This window comes from Chiloscyllium plagiosum, chromosome 14, assembly GCF_004010195.1.
Source record: "Chiloscyllium plagiosum isolate BGI_BamShark_2017 chromosome 14, ASM401019v2, whole genome shotgun sequence".
Taxonomy (NCBI): Eukaryota; Metazoa; Chordata; class Chondrichthyes; order Orectolobiformes; family Hemiscylliidae; genus Chiloscyllium; species Chiloscyllium plagiosum.
The window spans coordinates 6,110,741-6,131,702 of record NC_057723.1 but is presented as its reverse complement, the minus strand read 5'-3'; the positions used below and the strand labels follow the sequence as shown (position 1 = coordinate 6,131,702).

Sequence of the window (20,962 nt, the reverse complement as noted above, 5' to 3'; positions counted from 1 at the left end):
TTTTCAGACTGGAGGCCTGTGACCAGTGAAGTGCCACAAGGATCGGTGCTGGGTCCACTACTTTTCGTCATTTATATAAATTATTTGGATGTGAGCATAAGAGATATAGTTAGTAAGTTTGCAGATGACACCAAAATTGGAGGTGTAGTGGACAGCGAAGAGGGTTACCTCAGATTACAACAGATTTTGACCAAATGGGCCAATGGGCTGAGAAGTGGCAGATGGAGTTTAATTCAAATAAATGTGAGGTGCTGCATTTTGGGAAAGCAAATCTTAGCAGGACTTATACACGTAATGGTAAGGTCTTAGGGACTGTTGCTGGACAAAGAGACCTTGGAGTACAGGTTCATAGCTCCTTGAAAGTGGAGTCTCAGATAGATAGGATAGTGAAGAAGGCATTTGTTATGCTTTCCTTTATTGGTCAGAGTATTGAGTACAGGAGATGGGAGGTCATGTTTCGACTGTACAAGACATTGGTTAGGCCACTTTTGGAATATTGTGTGCAATTCTGGTCTCCTTCCTATCGGAAGAATGTTGTGAAACTTGAAAGGGTTCAGAAGGATTTGAGATATAGGGAGAGGTTGAATAGGCTGAGGCTGAGGGGTGACCTTATAGAAGTTTATAAAATCTTGAGGGTAAATAGACAAAGTTTAGGGTGTAGGTTTGCTTGCTGAGCTGTAGGTTTGATATCCAGCCAAGGGCTTCACTTGGAGGTCACCACTGATGAGGTTACCTAGCCAGGTAATGAAATGTCTGGATATCAAACCTACAGCTCAGCGAGCAAATCTACACCCTAAACCTCAACCTGAGCTACAAACCTTCACGAACCTTGTGAAAATAGACAAAGTCTCTTCCCTGGGGTGGGGGAGTCCAGAACTAGAGGGCATAGGTTTAGGTGAGAGGGGAAAGCTATAAAACAGACCTAAGGGGCAACTTTTTCACACAGACAGTGGTACGTGTATATAATGAGCTGCCAGAGGAAGTGCTGGAGGCTGGTACAGTTGCAACATTTAAGAGGTGTTTGGATGGGTATATGATTAGGAAGGGTTTGGAGGGATATGGGCTGGGTGCTGGCAGGTGGGACTAGATTGGATTGGGATATCTGGTCAGCATGGATAAATTGGACCGAAGGGTCTGTTTCCGTGCTGTACATCTCTATGACTCTATGACTGAAAGAGAATTCTCACTCTAATGACTTCTCAGACAAAAAAAAATCCATCTTAAAAGGGAGATCTCTTATTCTGATATGATCCCAGCTGATGGCAATACTGGAAAAGCCAGAATGCAAATTGAGACTTGGCTTGATGAGCCATGTTCACCATGGAAAGGCGAGTCAATGAATTTATAACTAATTTATAACAGACTCATGGTGAACTTTTTGCAAAAGACAATAAAGGTTGCTTACACAAAATAGGGGAGAGGAGGTAAGGAGTAAGCGATAGGTGTAGATAGAACTCAGAATTGGCTATTTTGTTGGTCTCATTGGGATTTTATAAATGAATTCATATTTTGATGACTTGTGGGACATGGGCAGGATTATCAGCATACACTTCCCGATTAAGTTGTGACATTTTTAATAAGATCACCATTATGATTGGGCTTGATTGTCCATGAATCACAAAAAGCTAGCATCCAAGTTCAGCATATTATAGAAAAGCAAGTAGAATGTTTGCCTGGTGGGAATGGTATACAGAAATAGGGAGGTTTTGCTACAACCACAGGCAGTAGTCAGATCACAGCTGGAATACTAGGGACAGTTTTGGGCTCCGTATCTAAGGAAAAATATTGGAGACAGTCCAAAGGAAGTTTACTAGATTGATGCCAGGTATGAAGGATTATCTACTGAGGAGAGGTTGAGTAGGTTGACCCTGTACTCATTATAATATCGATAAATGAAAGGCAACCTTATTGAAAAGACAAGATTCTGAGAGGACTTGACTGAGTAGACGTGGAGAGGGGTTGTTTCACTTTGTGGGAGATTCTAGGATGAAAGGATATAATCTCAGAATAAGGTGTCATAAAATTAAATCAGAGATGAGAAGGAATTTCTTCTCTCAGAGGCTAGTGAATCTGCACAATTCTTTATCACAGAGAGCTGTCGAGATTGGATCATTAAGTATATTCAAGGCTGAGATAGATTTTTCATTAGAAAGGAAATCAAGGTTACTGGGAAATGGCAGGAAAATTGAGTTGAGGATGATTAGATCAGCCATCTGAAAGGTGGAGCAAACTTGATGGGCTGAATGGCCTACTTCATCTCCTTTGTCTTATGGTCTTATAATCTCATATACGTAGAGAAAACTATGTGACTTGCATGAGGAAAGCAAAACTAAGTGACAAATATGTGAGCTATATGTTCAAGAGAAATACATTTACCTAGAGAGTGACAGGAAGGTATAACTCACCACTACAGAAAAATACTGAGTGAAAAGAATGTAAAAGGAATTAAGGCATGGGCTATGGGGCAGGAGATCCATAGCGAAGGGTCATAGCCTTATAAGTAAGTCCATTTTGGTCTGAGATGAGGAGAACTGCATTTCAACAACATGTGTATTTTTTCATTCACATGATGAGGGTGTCACTTGACAGGCCAGTATTTATTGCCCCATCCCTAATTTCCCAGAGGGCAGTTACAAGTCAGCCACATTGCAGGGGTCTGGGGTCACATGTAGGCCAGACCAGGTAGGGATGGCAGTTTCCTTCCAGGAAGGACATTAATGAAACAGATGGGTTTTTCCTACAATCAACAATGGATTCACATCATCACTTGTCTCCCTAATCCAAATTTTTATCGAATTCAAATTCACCATATGCTAGTGGGTCCCCAGAACATTACCTAGGTTTCTAGATTAACATTTCAGCAATAATATTTTGAAGTTCTGAATACTATAAACAAGGATCACGCAGGGTGCCACAACAGAGTGAGAAAGTTATTTGTGGTGAAGAACTAGTAAAGTAAAGAGAACTCTTCCTGAAGCTACAACATCCTGTTTGCTCACCTGCTCAGTGTCCTGGATGAAGACAGCATCACATTCAAATGTCCGATCCTGAAAACACGAAATTACATGGATGAAATCCCATGGAAAGATTCATCAAGCTTGTTCCTTGCACCTTGCACGTACAATCGACACCATCAAGTTAGAGCAGGATCCTCCAGGGTTAGAGCCTAGAGCTTGCAATCAACTGTTGGGCACTGTCACCCTTCAGAACTCTTGCTAGTTTTCACAGAAGGCATGACCAGAATGATACGGTGGTTTTAGGTTGAGCGGGGCAAGCAGATTCAATGGGCCGAATGGCCTACTCTGCTCCTACATCGTGTGGTCTTATTAGAAGTTGAAAAAAAGAGTACTCTTTTGGCCACTTAAGCTGCACCATCATCCGATCTGACCATTGCTGATTGTCTACCTTCCTGCATTATCCCATTTACACTGAGGTGCTTTCCAGTGTTATAGCAAGGTAACTCCCTGCCTAAGTTCTTCACCAGTTTCCTCATTTCCCCTCCTCCCACCTTACCTCAGTTCCAACCTTCCAGCTCAGCACTGTCCTCATGACCTGTCCTACCTGCCAACCTCCCTTCCCACCTATCTGCTCCCCTCTGATCTATCATCTCCATCCCCACCCCCATTCACCTATTGTACTCTTTGCTACCTTCTCCCCAGCCCTAAACCTCCCCCTCTCACCTTATCTCTGAAGGCTCCCTGCCTCCATTCCTGATGAAGGGCTTTTGCCTGAAACATGATTTTCCTGCTCCTCACTTGCTGCCTGACCTGCTATGCTTTTCCAGCACCACTCTAATCTAAACTCTGGTTTCCAGCATCTGCAGTCCTCACTTCTGCCTAACTCCCTGCCTAAGGATATTGAGGAACGTGATCAACATGAGTAGCAAAGGGATGCAGAAAAAGGCCCACCAGTATCTTAACATCGAATCATACCAGACAGAGCACTATTGTTGTGGAATGCATACATTACCTACCCCTGGGACAGAAGCTGCAAGATCCAGCCCCTGTCGGGGCTCATTGACCTGAGAAGGAATGTCTCTGTACTGGTTCAATCAGTCAGATTCCATCAACCACTGGTGCTCAGAGGGGTTAAATATGAGTGAAAAACATACAGAACAGCAAGAGGCCATTTCAACTATTTCTCTAATTCTCTTTGTGAAACTTTACATTGAAGCTGTTTCTACCATCCTTTCATGAAGGTGCATCAACTCAATGTGGAGACATTTCTTCTCTTTTTCCTGGCATCTCTGTCTTTATCACCCATTATTTCATCACTTTGTCCTCTTGCCAGTGGAGACAATTTTTCCTTATCTACCCAAAGCTCAACATAATGTAACATGCAAGTTGTACACACTGAGGGTTCAAAGATCATGAAGCATGGATTCCTTATTTCACTGGCACCAGGTCATTGCAGATATGAAGTGAAATCCAGGTTCAACAAGGTTGGATTTGGTGTATTGACATGGAGTGAAGCCTGGGCTGAGGAATTTTTTATGTGTCTGCTGCTTCTTCCAATGATGCAGAAAGGATGTATTCAACTGTTCCACCTCCTGCTGCACTGTCGCCAACAGCTGATAGTCTTGGCACAACTGCTCAAGTCACCCTGCTTGGCTCCCTCCCTGACTGATCTGGCAACTACATAATGCACATGGTGACTGGCTGCTAAAGCAGTTGAGAGAATAGAAGGTCAGTTGTGTCATGATGGGTAGAATATTTGAGTTCAAATTAAAGGGCTGATTCTCTTCTTGCACCACTGATCTGGGTAAATTGTAAGGATTGGGGTAATGTCCAACATTTTCTCAAGAAGACATTCCCAGCCCCTTACCTTCCAAGGGATCCTAGCTCGATAGCAGATCACTCATGTTGGAGTCTGGGTCACTCAGGTCTCTAGGAGTCATAGTTTGAGTTATTACCTGTTGGCAGGTCCTCCAGGCACCGTTTTCCAGGGTGAGGCTGGACCTCCAGAAATAGTTGCATCTCCTTGTTTCACAAAACACAGGTCATCTCGGATTCTCTATCGCCATCGTCAGGCTCAACCTCACCACTGAGTCAGCTGCTTGCCTCTCCGTCGTGCACCAGACTCCTGAAGTCAAACTGCTTCCATTTCTGAACCGTATTTTGAGGCTGCCCCCTACCCTCCCCACATTAGTGTGACCTCCAGCGTCCACCCACTCTGAGGGTTCATGGTCCTGCACATCCTGTATCTATTCCCAAACCCTGATTTTTTTAAAAATTCATTTGCGGGACGTGGGCGTCGCTGTCTAGGCCCACATTTATTGTCTGTCCCTAGTTGCCCTTGAGAAGCAGGTGATGAGCTGCCTTTTTGAACCACTGCAGTCCATGTGCTGACCCACAATGCCCTTATGGAGGGTATTCCAAGATTCTGACCCAGTGAGAGAGCAGGAATGGCGGTATATTTCCAAGTTAGGATGGTGTGTGGCTTGGAAAGGAATTTGCAGATGGTGGTGTTCCCATGCATCTGCTGCCCTTGTCCTCCTAGTGATCATGGGTTTGGAAGGTGCTGTTGAGGATCTTTGGTCAATTTCTGGCAGTGCATCTTGTAGATAGTACACACTGCTGTTATTGAGTGCCAGTGGCAGAGGGAGTGGATGTTTGTGGATGTGGTGCCAATCAAGCAGGCTGCTTTGTCCTGGATGTTGTCAAGTTTCTTGAGTGCTCCTGATGGGGCTGTACCCATCCAGGCAAGTGGGGAGTATTGCACCACACTCCTGACTTGTGCCTTGTAGATGGTGGACAGACTTTGAAGAGTCAGGAGATAAGTTCCCCTGCTCAGTGCCCTCCCTCACCATCACTACTCGATACTGGAGACTCCATTACAACTAATTTTGAATAGCTAATTAATTTTGCTTTCAACTTCCCTGCTCAGTGAGAGTAGTCTCAGCTTCTCCAAAATCTCCAGCTCTGTGAAATCCCCTGTAAGGGCAGCATTCCAGTAACTTCCATCTCCAAGATCTTGATGTCTGTTCTATAACATAGTCCTCAGAATTAAATGCAAGACTCCGGTGATTTATAAAGGGTTAGCAGGAGCTCCTTGCTCTTGTACCCAATCCCCTATTTATAAAACCCAAGGTTCAATATGCCTCTTTAATAGCCCTCTCAACATCTCCTGCCAGCCACAATGGACTGTGTACATACATTACCAACCTCTCAGTTCCTCCACCACACGTATCATTTAATTCATATTCCCTCTCCTTCTTAACAAAAGGTGTCACTGATGAATGAACAAAAAAATAACACAAGAACATAAGAAAAAGCAACTTTTGTTAGCCATACCTCCCCACAAACCTGTTTTTTTTTCCCATTTAATAAGATCATGGCTGATCTGATCTTTGGTTTCAACTCCATTTTCCTGTCTGTTTCTATATATCTATGAGGAGAAAGTGAGGTCTGCAGATGCTGGAGATCAGAGATGGAAATGTGTTGCTGGAAAAGCGCAGCAGGTCAGGCAGCATCTAGGGAACAGGAGAATCGACGTTTCAGGCATTAGCCCTTCTTCAGGAATGAAGGGCTAATGCCCGAAACGTCGATTCTCCTGTTCCCTAGATGCTGCCTGACCTGCTGCGCTTTTCCAGCAACACATTTCCATCTCTATATATCTATATCTATCTATACATCAATCCACTCAACAGTTCAAAAATCTACCTCAACCTTGAATATGTTCAAAGCCTCTAGAGCTAGGCAGACATTGGTACTGCAGATGCTGGTCATTAGAGTTAAGATTAGAGTGGTGCTGGAAAAGCACAGCAGGTCAGGCAGCATCCGAGGAGCAGGAGAATCGACATTTTCAGCAAAAGACCTTCATCAGGAAATGTCGATTTCCCAAGCGTCTAGAGCTGTCTAGTGTGGATAGTTATAAAAGACCACATTCCTGTTGTATAAATAATCCTCCCTGCTGGTCACTATGTTGTATTGAGGCTGTGTGTACCATTATCCACCATGAGATATGTTTGCTGCTACCATTTGCTTTCAGGTTAGCTATCTACAGATGCACCTGGACTGGTGTGATAGAAGAAAACCATTTGATAGTCTAACTGGAAGAGGCCATTGTCTTAAACAAGACGCTGCTTCTTAACAATTAATACAAGCTAGCTGATGTGATGTGACAGAGGCTATGAGAAGGATTTCAACGGTAGGTCTCACTCCAAGATCCTCAGTTGTTCTCCCACCAAGTTCATAAGACATCACAGTGGGAGATCCTGAAGGCACGCCTCACTGTTAACCCTTTCAGCCCCTTACACAACAGACCCTTTTAGTGACAAAATTGATACTCCCCTCTCCCTTAAATGGTTGATCTCATATTCTGAAACAATAGTCCCGGGTTCTAGACTTCCCCCATCAAGAAAAACATCCTCTCAGCATCTACCCTCTTGAGCCCTTTCTGAAGCTTCTATGTTTCAATGACTTGGAGGTGCCGGTGTTGGACTGGGGTGGACAAAGCTAATTATCACATAACACCAGGCTATAGTCCAACAGGTTTATTTGGAAGTACTAGCTTTCAGAGCTCCCCTCCTTTGTCAAGTTGTTGTGCACCACCTGATGAAGGAGCAGCACTCCGAAAGCTAGTGCTTCCAAATAAACCTGTTGGACTATAACCTGGTGTAGTGTCATGTTTCAATGAGATCACATCACGTTCTGCTAAACTCCAGCGACCTCTGGCATGCTCAACGTTTCCACGTCATAAACGTCTGGGGAATCAGCAGAGTGAATCTTCTCCCAACTGCATACAATGCAAATGTATTCTTCGTTCAATAAGCTGTACAAAACTGGGCACTGTATTCTAGGTGTTGTCTCACCAACGCTCCTGTGCAGCTATGGAAGAGCTTCCCTGCTTCCATATTCCAGTAAATGGCAGATTCCATTTGTACGGGGTTGGGAGCAGGTGAGACACATATTTGGAATTCAAGAGAGCCTGAAAAGGTGCATCAAGCACATAAATATTGATTAATACATAAGACTTATTCCAAGTCTTCAAATGGCTGATTTTGTTTTTGACTGACCTCTTCTCCTGTGTTCTGATTTATTACGGACAAAGTTTTAGGATCTTTGACTGTCACTGACATTAATCTTCCCTCGACCTTGTCTGTAAGTCCAAACAAAAATTCAGAGAGGAAAGAGGTTAATGAAAATACATCCTCTGTGTATTATTGACCTTCCCAAAAACTTCTGATTGACAGACTGAGGTGCTGCGACAGATGGTTTAAAAGGCAAGACATTAAATAGTGCCTGAAATTTAGATTCAGGTTACAATTCTAATTACTGTATATGATCATCCCTTTAAAAATGAACCAGGACATACTCCAGAGTGAATAGAGACATATTTAAGGTTTGGTTTACCTCAGTTGTTCAGGAAAGGAACAGAACAGACTGGAGTTTATATTGAAGTTTGAACTGCCAATAAACTGGAGTAAACCGGTTGTTTGATAAATGGATTATTAACATTAAAACAATTATTTCATACTTCAAATTTAATGCAGTTTATTACTGCATAAGGAATTAGTAAAGAACATGTGTGTGTTATTGTAATGGCATTCTAATATAGTAAAGAATATACATATTGAGCATTCAAACCTATTTATCAAACTTTTCAAGTCCCAAAACATTTCATGGTTAATGGAATCTAGTCATTATTCATGTAAATAAGTGCAGAAGCTAATATCATTCTGAAAACAGCAGTTTACTTGTTCAACTCCCTGATACTAATATCCACCTCCTGCATTAACAATCCAATGTGATCTCAATGGGCAGGCCATAGGAAAACTAACCTAAACCACGCCCACCGTTCCCAGAAACACGGTCCCCCAAGCAGCACAGTGGCTGGTTCTCAGAATGGTCTCGCAGTTAAATATGATGGGACATGATCCCAAACTCCAAACTTTGAAGGAATGAGATGATACAAATCTCTCACCTGAGATTTGCTGGAGTCCAATAGCAACTTGCAGTCGGGCTTGTTCCATTGTCTGAAACAAAAACAATTGGCAAGAAGTCCATTTTTAAGGTAGGAATCTGTTGGATAAGGCTCTGAAAGGGTTAACGCAACACCCAACACGATGAAGTCACATGGACCCAGACAGGGAACAGCTTTGAAACATGAAGGAGTCAGGTCTAACATCAAGGTCTCAGTGACTGTGTCTATTATACCAATGTAACTTATACCTAGTTGCTATCAAGCAATAAAGCACATAATGTTTAAGATATGTACTCCTTCTTGATAAACTACCAAGTATACCATGGAGAAAGTGAGGACTGCAGATGCTGGGGATCAGAGTTTAAAAATGTGTTGCTGGAAAAGCGCAGCAGGTCAGGCAGCATCAAAGGAGAAGGAGAATCGACGTTTCGATTCTCCTTCTCCTTTGATGTTGCCTGACCGACTGCGCTTTTCCAGCAACACATTTTTAAACCAAGTACACCTTACACCAACTTGAACAAGAAACCCCTGTGGAGACACATCAGGAAAGAGGATGGTGACTACAAATCTACCAGAAATATCTATTGCCAAGACAATCTATCGTTATAGATAGTTCCATGATATAGCAGAATCCACTTTGTTTCCAGTTCCTATGTTTAAGGTCCTGCTGCGTGTTTTTTTTTGACAAGGGGAGTCCAAAACTAGAGGGCATAGGTTTAGGGTGAGAGGGAAAGATTTAAAAGGGACCTAAGGGGCAGCTTTTTCACACAGAGAGTGGTACGTGTATGGAATGAGCTGCCAGAGGAAGTGGTGGAGGCTGGTACAATTACAACATTTAAAAGGCATCTGGATGGGTATATGAATAGGAAGGGTTTAGAGGGCTATGGGCCAAGTGCTGGCAAATGGAACTAGATTATTTTAGGATATCTGGTCAGCATGGACAAGTTGGACTAAAGGGTCTGTTTCCATGCTGTATGTCTCTATGACTCTAAGTTTGCACAGAGGCCACAATTAATCTGACTTCAAAGTTAAAGAGCATAGGAAGAGTCCATTCAGCCCCTTACGCCTGTTCCAGCATTCAGTTGGATCATGGCTACTTTGTCTGTTAACTCCATCTCCCCCATAATGCCTCAATATCCTTACTCAGTAAATCTCAGTTTTCAAATGTTCAATTCTTGCCCACCATCATCAGTTTTTCGGGAGAAAGAATTCCCAATTTCCACTACCCTTTGTGTGAAGGAGTCATCAGGATATCATCCCACAAAATGGCTCACCCTCATTTCAAGGTTATGATCCTTTGCGCTGGATATCTCGATCAGTGAAAATAGTTTCTTTTCAACTACTTTCCACAAAGATAAAGGGTGGTACTGCCAAATTCAGAGCCCCTGGGTCATCTAGAAGTTCAAGGGTAAGTTCAAGCAGAAAAAACTTATGACAGTCACAAAAAAACTACTATGGAAAGTTTACAGAAGGGGAGTGAAAAAAGAAATTTGGAAAGCAAAGAGAGGATTTGAAAACACCTCGTCAGGTAAGATCAAGGAAAATCTTAAAATTTTTTGTCAATATGTTAAGAACATAAGAGTAAGTGAGAAAAGAGCAGGGTCTTTCAGAGATGTACGGAGTTGCTTATCAGTGAATGCAGGAGATTTGGGCAAAGATCTTAATGAATCCTTTGTCAATGTCTTCATAAGGAGAAGGAGAAAGCTGGTATTCTAACTGAAGAAGATTCACAGAATCATACAGTACACAGGAGGCCCTTCAGCCCATCTGAATCTACTCTAAATCTATACTCGCTCCACTTTCCAGCCCTGGATCTATAACTTTGAATGTTATGACATTTCAGGTGTTCAGCCAAGACTTTTTTAAAGGCTCTGAGGTTTTCCACCTCAATTCCCTTCCTAGTCAGTCCATTGCTAGACACCCACTGTTTCCTTAAATCCTCTCGACTTTTCACTTTAAACTTATGCCCCCTTGATTTTGAAATAGTCAATACAATCTTTTTTTTTGTTCACTTATGGGATTTGGTCATTGCTGGCTGGGCCAGTGTTCATTGCCTGTCCCTAGTTGCCCTTGCGAAGGTGGGGGTGAGCTGTCTTCTTGAACCACTGGAGTCCATGTGGTGGAGATATGCCCTCAGTGCCATTAGAGAAGGAGTTCCAGGATGAATGGTGAAACTCTGGAGGGACTGGCCAAATAATTTCAGACTGGTCTGTCTGCCTTCGGTGGTGACCAAATTATTAGAATCAATTCCAAGAGATACGATAAGCTATCACTTAAAAAGCACAGATTATTCAGGGATATTTAAATTGATGTCGTCAAAGAAAGCTTGTGTATTAATAACTTAGCTGAGGAAGCAACAAAGAGGATTGACAAGGGGAGTACAGTGGAAGTTGTCTACAGTACATAGGTTTTAGTAAGGCATTTGACAAGATTCCACTTGGCAGACTGGTCAGGAAAATAAAAGCCCACAAGATAATGAGAAATGTGGTGAGCCTGATCCAAAATTGGCTCAGTGTCACAAAGCCACAGGTTGAAGCAGGAGGAGAAATCAGAGAATAAAAATAAGGAAGCTGAAGTTCATTTGTCAGAGACTATGTTTGATCAAATGATTGAGAATAAACAAGAAAAGGTGAAAGATATCTTTAGTTCAGAGAAATTAGCTGAATTACAACAGAAAGATGAAAAACTAAACCAGTCGTATCAAAAAACATACGCAAAAGAAGGTGAGTGTATCCCAGATTGTTTCTATCTTTAAAATGATGTCTTGATGAGAAAATGGACCAAAATCACCTGGTTATAGACCAACAGGTTTATTTGACATCACAAGCTTTCAGAGTGTAGCCCCTTCATCAGGTGCAGAGCATGTCGTGTGTGTGTGTGTGTGTATTTATATATATATATATATATATATATGGTGGTAGGAGTTGTTTCAGTTGGATTGTTTTTCAATAGAGCTGGTACAGACTCAATGGGCTGTTTGTCCTCCTCCTGTAGTATTCTGTCAATGGATTCTGTACAATTAGATTTAGAGATGGCACGGTGGCACAGTGGTTAGCACTGCTGCCTCAGAGCGCCAGAGACCTGGGTTCAATTCCTGCCTCAGGTGACTCTCTGTGTGGAGTTTGCGCATTCTGCCTGTGTCTGCGTGGGTTTGCTCCAGTTTCCTCCCACGATCTATTCATTCATGGGACATGGGTATCGCTGGCTGGGCCCAGCATTTATTGCTTGTCCCTAGTTACCCCTTGAGAAGGTGGTGGTGAGCTGCTTTCTTGAACCATTGCAGTCCATCTGTTGTGGGTAAACCCATAATGCTGTTAGAGAGGGAATTCCAGGATTTTGACCCAGTGACAGTGAAGGAATGGCAATATATTTCCAAGTCAGGATGGTGAGTGGTTTGATGGGGAACTTGCATGTGGTGGTGTTACCAAGTATCTGTTGATCATGTCCTTCTATATCGAAGTGGTCATGGGTTTGGAAGGTGCTGTTTAAGGAAATTGGTAATTTGGAGCAGATGGTACACACTACCGCAACTGTGCTTTGTGGATGGAGAGAGAGAACACTTCTGAATGATGTCAAGGTTCTTGAGTGTTCTTGGAGCCCCACACATCCAGGCAAGTGGGGAGTATTCGATAACACTCCTGAGCTGTGCCTTGTAGATGGTGGACAGACATGGGATTTGAGGGGTGAGTAATGTGCTGTAGCATTCCTAGCCTCTGACCTGCTCTTGCAGCCATATGGTGCATCAAGTTCAGTTTCCAGTCAATACTAACCCCACATTGTTAATCTCTGGTATAATTAAATTCCTACACTCTGAGCACCATCATTTTAAGAAGGACTTGAAGCTTTTCTTCGAATTGCTCCAAAGGTTAGGGACTACAATGATGTGGATTGCCCAGAGAAGATCTGCTCCCCTTACAGCAGAGATGGATGAAACTGTTTAGGGTCATAAAGGGGGAAGATAGACTAAATGTAGAGAGATAGTTATGATTGGCTGAAGAGTCATTTAGCAGATTTAAAACGATTGGCAAAAGAACCAGAAGCAACACAAAGAATGAATTATTTTATGCAACAGTCACAGAGCTGTACAGCACAGAAACAGACCCTTCTAAATTAATCTAGTCCCAATTGCCAGCATTTACCCCATATCCCTCGAAACCCTTCCTATTCATGTACCCTTCCAGATGTCTTTTAAATGTTCTAATTGTACCAGCTTCCACCACTTCTTCTGGCAGCTCATTTTATACATGCACCACCTTCTGTGTGAAAACGTTGCTCCTCAGGTTCCTTTTAAACCTTTTCCCCTCTCACCTTAAACCTAACCACTCTAGTTTTGGACTGCTCTATCCTGAGAAAAAGACCTTAGCTATTCACCCTTTCCATGTGGTTAGAATCTAGGATGCACAGCCTGAAAGGCATGGTGGGTGATAGATATGGGTTCAATAGTAAGTTTCAAAAGGGAATCAGATAGCTATTTGAAGAACAATATCATAAGGATATGAAGAAAAAGCAGGGAAATGGGGCTAACTTGACCACTCTTCAAAAGAACAAGCAAAGACTCAGTGGGTCAAATGATGTCCTTCTCTGCTGTTTTATTCAATGATTCTATATTAGCAGTAAATTCATAGTCATTGTTTCCTGAGGTACATGCCTACTCATTGATTGATTTGATTTATTGTCCCGTGTACCTAACTACAGTGAAAAGCTTTGTTTTGCGAACAGTACCAGCAGATCATAGTACTCAAGGACCTAGAGATCATAGGGTGAAAAATACTTGGACAGAGTAAAGTACTTGGATTCCTGAAGAAGGAGCAGCGCTCCAAAAGCTTGTGATTTTGAATAAACCAGTTGACCTCTAACCTGGTGTCATGTGATTTTTGACCTTGGATGGAGTAAGGCGTACAGGTAATGCCGCACAGGATGTACGCAAGACAAGATCAACATTCGCAAGATCAACGTTATTTGAAGTTCGAGAGTCTATTCATCAGTCTAATAATGGCAGGGAAGAAGCTGTTCTCAACCTGGATTCAAGATGGTGCCAATTTAGATTTAGATTAGATTAGATTACAGTGTGGAAACAGGCCCTTCGGCCCAACAAGTCCACACCAACCCGCCGAAGCGAAACCCACCCATACCCCTACATTTACCCCTTACCTAACACTACAGGCAATTGAGTATGGCCAATTCACCTGACCCTGCACATCTTTGGATGGTGGGAGGAAACCGGAGCACCCGGAGGAAACCCACGCAGACACGGGGAGAACGTGCAAACTCCACACAGTCAGTCGTGACTCCTTGTGAGCGCCCTACTAGTTATTGATAAGAAGTAAACTTTCACTGATTAATTGATCATGCATAAGGAAAAGGAATCTGGAATGTTCTAGAAACAAAATAAATTAAGTCTCAGACAGCCTATTCCTCTAGTGCTTTCATCCTTTAGAATAATCCATTGCCTGTCAAACAGCGCACCTTAAAAGTTGCCAGTAAACTACATCAATGCCTGGTCCAATTAGTTTTCCAACAAAGACATTAAAACAAGCAAAGGAAATCCAGTGACAACATTCCAACAGCCAGGTAACCAGCTCAGTTACAGAGATATGGAATGATAGGGTTGTCAGTTAGCTAAAACCAATTGTTTTGTCCTAACTATCAAATATCATGACAAATAAATTGAGATATAAAATATTGATACTAGCATGCTCTGTATTCAACTGAGGAAACTTTCTTTTGTCCATGGTATATTTTCAAATTTTCACCTAGATAGATGGGATAATAAAATACCATCATTACAAACTAAACAGTTTTAATTGAAATCCTACTTTGTCAGCACCAGTTTTACACCAGGCCAGCAAAATGAAGACTTACCTCCTGCATGTTCTCTCAAATGCATTAGTTAAATCAACTGTTGCTCAGTGGGCAACTCCTCTGCTACTCAGCGAGCTGACTGTGGGTTAACATCCCATTGCAGAGGCTTAAGCACATAATGTAGGCTGACTGACATGAGAATCCCCAGGCAGGTGCTCTACTCCCAGCTCCGAAATGGTAGGCCAGCCCCAGGTGGGCAGAGAACGTGCTTCAGAGATACCCTCAAGGTCTCAACTGGGGAAGTGCAGCATTCCCACAGACACCAGGGAATCACTGGCCCAAGACCATCCAAAGTGGAGGAGAAACATTCAGGAAGGCATCAAGACTTGCCGTCAGGAAAAAGAGGAAGCTGGGAGAAAACAGGGAAAGGAGGGTGTTGCCTCACCAACACACCACCCACCCCCTTCCCACGACCACCTTCTACCCCAAGTGTAACAGAGCCTGTGGCAGGCCCCATCAGTCTGTACAGACTCACCCTGAGAGGGGGTTTGAGTCATCCTCATTTGCAAGGGACCTCCAATGATTAGGCTGTTTTCAGCTCCCTGATTGGATGCTGTGTGATCAGGTGGACAGAGACCTCTTTTTTTTTAAGCGTGTTCAGGTTAGTCAGCCCCGTGTCCTGTGCAAATATTTATGCATTAAATGGAACAGGTGAAGAAAAGCATTTCTCATCCTATCAAACTGAGCTATTCGGAGTTTTAGAACATAGAACAGTACAGCACAGTTCAGGCCTTTCAGTCCACAATGTTGTGCCAAGCATTTATCTTAATCAAAGATCAATCTACACACCCCTCAATTTATTGTCATCAATGTGCCTGTCCAACAGTCGCTTAAATGTCCCTAATGTCTCTGACTCTACTACCACCGCTAGTAGTGCATTCTATGCACCCACCGCTCTCTGCGTAAAGAACCTACTTTTGACATCTCCTCTGTCATCTTTTGTAACTGGGCCTTTGTATCCTTCTGTTTACAATCTTCATGCTCCTGTTGGACAGCTAGTGAAGAGGTTATTTAAAATTTCCTTATAACTTACCTATTTATCCAAGCTTTCAGGCATCTGTCCTAATCACTCCTTCTTTAACTCAATGTTAAATTTTCTTTCAGTAATGCTCCTGCAAAGCACCTTGAGTTATTTCAAGATGCTATACAAATGCAAGTTGGTATTGATCATCTTTCAAATGCTGACTGGCCTACAATGTACTTGTTATTTTATGTTTTAAATCAAATATTTGTCAAGACTCAAGATACCTTTTGGAAGCAGGTATAAAGTCCTAAATATTTAAAGGACCTTTTTCAGTCCAGTGACTGCCTGTTCGCTGGGGGAAATATTCACTTGTTCCACTTTTGTCTTCTTAAGCATCACTCAGTGCCTTTAGTTTTGCAAACTGGGACTCAGCCACACGATTCAATACTCAACAGGTGAATAATTAAAAGATGGCGTGTTCTTTTGCTGCAAATTTACAATGAATTTTTTAGCAGGCAGGGAGCCATTTCACAGTGGAAGGGCCGGTCAGTTAAATTATGAATAATTCATTTAATTTTGTCCTGTTCCACTGGCTCTCAGTCAAAACTACTCAAAGCTTTACCATCCTTTATAACTTTCTTCAATTTACAATTTTTATGCTCCCTCAGGGCGCTGTTATAAATTTGCCATTTTTCTTCTGTAAAATTCAAGATTTCCTCTCTCTCCACCCTCCTGCCATTTCTTTGAAAAGAAGAGTCTTAATTTAAGGCAAGTGTTTTGTGTATCTGAGGTAAAGGTCACTGGCAGTTCAGTGACAATAATTTGGAAAGTAAAGATCCAGTATTTTGAACAATGCCACCAGGTAATATTGGTGGATAATGTAGCTGGCTGCCACCAATTCTCCTTTCTCTATCTTACGCCTGACTAATAATCAATGGTAAGGGATAGACCATTGGTAATTCTGAACAGAAGAGGCACTAGTCATACATTTTAAGGTAGTTTATTACAAATGGTACAATTTGCATGAACTTGTTGATAAAGTTATTCAGTACTCAATCTCAGGATCTGTGCATTATACATCTGCAACTCTAGGGTACCAAAACAGATCTCCCCTGTCTCTATCCAAAGACAATATGACATCCTTTAGTAAGATTGAGCTTAAAACAGCATTAACATTAACTCCCTCAGAACCATTACCTCATCCAAGAAAAGTTGGTCCTTTGACTAAGATGGAGAGCCTGAGTTGAGAAATCTGAGACTCTGAGAGAGGTGACAAATCAAAACACATGTCCCTATTTGAAGTACAGACTCCAAAACAGTTTATGTTAGTGCAAGATTCTCTAGAATTTCCAAAAGTGAGTGATTAATGAGCAACTGAAGACCAACATCATTGTGGGGGTAAAAAAAATGTTTCTTCTTCATTTTCATTGAATGTTTCTGTGGCTCAGCCAGAAAAAAAAAGGATGTGACAATAAAGTGGATTTTGTCTGACTGTCAAAAATTGGTTCACTTTCCAGTTGCCATGGAGATGTGCTGTTAAACATGTCAGCTGACTAATGGAATGGCAAATGGCAGGAAATAAAACCTCCAGAAATCTGTCCAATGAAGTTTTTTTTTCCAATAATTCCTGGTAAGGGGGATATTGGCCAAAAGTGCAACCCCCCCACACTTAAGCCTGCACACATGAGAGGAAGACCAGCCCCAAGGACAGCTCTGAAGTTGACAGCCAATGATGTTTGGTATGTAATCACTGTTGAAACGTAAGAAACCTGGCAGGCAATTCACAGCAAGGCCCCTTGCTGAAATGACTTTTACATGATGTTGGCTGATGGATAAATGCATGCATGGGCAGGACATTTACCCTGAAACAAAATCAGAGAATTCTGGAGAAACCCTACAGGTCTGGCAGCATCTGTAAAGAGAAATGGAGTTAATGTTTTGAGTCTGGTATAACTCTTCTTTCAGAATTTATCAGGACATTTATCCTATTTTTCTTCAAAATAATGTCCATGGATCTTTGACATCCATTAGCAGCCTCAATTTAATGTATCCCCACATGCCCGCTACCCCCCCCCCCCCGGCAACAGTCAGTATTTCCGACAGTGCAATATTTCATTTAGGTCAGACATAGTCTGCAGACCCAATCACACTGCAAGTCTAGACTGGGCTGAATTTTGTTTGTGCCATCAGGATACCAGTTACAACTTCTGCAACCTTCATGATGAGAGAGTGACATCTGTACCTAGTATTCCTGTGTCTACGTCACAAACCTTTCTGCTGTGTTCCGGTAATGCAACCATGAACATGTGTAACTTCAAATCAGCTGACAGAATAAAAGAAATAATTTTAGCCAATGGACAAAAAGTAAAGTTCATTTTGAGAAGATTTGTAGCTCAGATTGAGGTTCTGGGTGTAGGGTTGCTCGCTGAGTTGGAAGGTTCATTTTTCAGATGGTTTGTTACCATACTAGGTAACATCATCAGTGAGCCTCCACATGAAATACTGCTGGCATGGCTTGCTTTCTATATATGTGTTTGGGTTTCCTTGGGTTGGTGATGTCATTTCTTATGGTGATGTCATTTCACACTGTGATGTCATTTCCTGTTCTTTTTCTCCAGGGGTGGTAAATGGGATCCAAGTCTATGTGTTTGTTGATAGAGTTCTGGTTGAAATGTCATGCTTCTAGGAATTCTTCTGCGTGTCTTTGTTTGGCTTGCCCTAGGTTGGATGTGTTGCCCCAGTCAAAGTGGTGTCCTTCCTCAGCTGTATGTAAGGATATTAGTGAGAGTGGGTCATGTCTTTTTGTGGCTGGTTTTCTGCCTGTTTGTCCAATGTAATGTTTGTTACAGTTTTTGCAAGGTATTTTGTATTCAGACTCAGGTAAATTCAGACTATGCAAGTTCATTCACCGATCACCAGAACGATGCATTAACTAATCAACTGGCAAAGTCTGATTTTAAAGAAAACCTGATAGTTAACTGTCTCGTACATTTTCCATGGTGCATCTCTACCATTCAGAGTTGACTTGCCAACTGTTCAGTATGAGTTCTCAGGCAGTGTAAATGGTCATTCCCTTGCAATATTGTCCTGATGAGTGCACAACTAAATCTTTGACAATATATGTCTTTTTTCAGCAAAACTGTACAACAGGAAACTACCAATATGAGCAAATGGAATGTCATTTATCTCTGATAGAAATGTTGATCAGTCAGCTGGGATTGGAAGCTAGGAGTAAATTAAATAGGGAGAGGATAAGGTAGTGATCCAGAACCTTGAGAATCACAGTTAAAATCCCTACAGTGCAGAAAGAGGCCATTTGGCCCATCAAGTCTGCACCTAACCTTTCAGAGAGCATCCTACCCAGGCCCACCCTATCCCCTAACCCTGCATTTTCCATGGCTAATCCACCTCGCCTGTACATGCCTGGACACTATAGACAATTTAGCATGGCCAATCCACCATAACCTGCACATCTTTGTACTGTGTGAGGAAACCTGAGCACCCGGAGGAAACCCACGCAGACACGGGGAGAATGTGCAAACTCCACACAGACAATCACCCATGGCTAGGATCAAACCCAAAGTTCTGATGCTGTTAGGTTGCAGTGCTAACCACTGAGCTACTCAAATTGAGTCTTCTTTTATAATAAAAGGTAAATGGAAGGACTAATGTAGTTTTATACCATCTGTTAGAGATTAAACAGGCTACTAATGAGATATATAAATCAACTGTTAATCTATATTGGTTTATGTTTAAAAAAACGCAACTTTTGATTTATATAATAAATCACTATTTTTAAGAGAATATTCTGATTTATGAGGTTTTTGGGTCTGCTTTGTTATTACTGAGCAATAAGTTGAAAGTAAACAAATTATTTATCTTTGACAAAGACTGTAGGAAATATTATCAAAACGTGCATGTTTCAGTAGGAGTGTAAGAGGTAGGAGCAGGAGTAGAACCATTGAGCTTGCTGTGCCATTCACGTTTCTCCATTTAAAAAAACACTTCATGGCAAGTACAGGGTATATCCTTTCTTTAATGAGGAAACCACAATTGTACACAATAACCTGAACTGATTCATCACTGATATCTTGACTGAATCACACTATATTGACAATAATGGATGTAAACCCACTGCAGAATCTCTTATGAGTCTGTGTCCTGATCTGTGAGGCTATTGGCAATACTGGTTATAAATCCTCTGCAGCAACATCTATGTGGATTATGCTCTCAAGCCTCTGGAATGGGACTTAAACCCACAAACATCTAACGCGTGCATTCGCCTGCAATTGAGCTGCTTTACTCTAGTGTGTAACTTCAGCCAATAAGAGCACAATTCCCACTATCCTTCTGTTCAATTTCTCTTGTCCATCCCTAGTTCTGTTTGATGATCTGCCTTCTTGAACCACTGCAGTCCATAGGTACTCCCACCCCACAGTGGTCTTTAGGAGAGAATTCTAGAATTTTGACCCAGCGACAGTGAAGGAACAACGATATATTTCTACATCAGGATGGTGAGTGGCTTGGAGGGGAACATGCAGGGGGTGGTGTTTTCATGTATCTGCAGCCCTTGTCCTTCTAGTGATTGAGGGTTTAAAAGGTGCTTTCTCAGGATCTTTGGTGAATTTATGCAGTGCATTTTGTCGCTATTACATATTGCTGCTACAGAGCGTTGGTGGTGGAGGGAGTGGATGCTTGTGGATGTGATGCTAATCAAGCAGCTGCTTTGGTTTGGATGGCGTGAAGCTTCTTAAAAGTTGTTGGAGCTGCACCCATCCACACAACTGGGGAGTATTCCACCACACTCTTCATTTGTGCTTTGCAGATGGTGGGCAGTAAAATTGTTCGGAGAGGAGCTGTCATGTTTAGGACGCTATCAGAGTGTATATTGGTGTTCAGAAGAAGGGCAAGGGGAGCGTGTGGGAGGAACTGGGCCGCAATTCAGCCTCCGGGACAGCGGGTGGCGCTGTATTCGGAGTTCAACGACGACTTGCGTCATCAGCGTGCGACGGTGGGAGCGGGAGAACGGGCCCCTTGGTTGTACCGGTCCGTGTGAGAGGATCAGCCCCGGCGGCTCACACAGAGGCCGCGGGAACATGATCCGGAACCGGAACCGAGTTTGCGGCGTGGAGGAGATTAAAGCCAAGAGGCGGCAGCACGAGCGGGGTACGGAGAGGAAGGAAGGGGGGGCGGGGATGGTGAGGAGGGGGG

The 20,962-nt window shown here is 42.5% G+C and overlaps 2 protein-coding genes across 6 annotated transcripts in view; one reads left to right on the top strand and one right to left on the bottom strand.

Annotated features, from left to right (window-relative positions):
* LOC122556879 (kinesin-like protein CIN8) overlaps nt 1-15,953 on the bottom strand; it is a 24,979-nt gene extending 9,026 nt beyond the window's left edge. Inside the window, exons 1-5 of one of the 3 annotated variants that reach the window (XM_043704135.1) lie at nt 15,821-15,953; nt 10,200-10,319; nt 8,926-8,977; nt 8,018-8,100; nt 3,000-3,047 (exon numbers count right to left, since the gene is read on the bottom strand). In XM_043704135.1, coding sequence (XP_043560070.1) covers nt 3,000-3,047; nt 8,018-8,100; nt 8,926-8,977; nt 10,200-10,205 — 189 coding nt within the window. In that variant the 5' untranslated portion in view covers nt 10,206-10,319; nt 15,821-15,953. The remainder of the gene's footprint in view (nt 1-2,999; nt 3,048-8,017; nt 8,101-8,925; nt 8,978-10,199; nt 10,320-15,820) is intronic. The other 2 variants (XM_043704136.1, XM_043704138.1) reach the window with 2 other exon arrangements.
* Nucleotides 15,954-20,590: 4,637 nt separating this feature from the next.
* The window catches only part of tmco6 (transmembrane and coiled-coil domains 6), a 57,086-nt gene continuing 56,714 nt past the window's right edge, over nt 20,591-20,962 (top strand). For all 3 annotated transcript variants that reach the window (XM_043703083.1, XM_043703081.1, XM_043703082.1), the window contains exon 1: nt 20,591-20,917. In XM_043703083.1, coding sequence (XP_043559018.1) covers nt 20,848-20,917 — 70 coding nt within the window. In that variant the 5' untranslated portion in view covers nt 20,591-20,847. The remainder of the gene's footprint in view (nt 20,918-20,962) is intronic.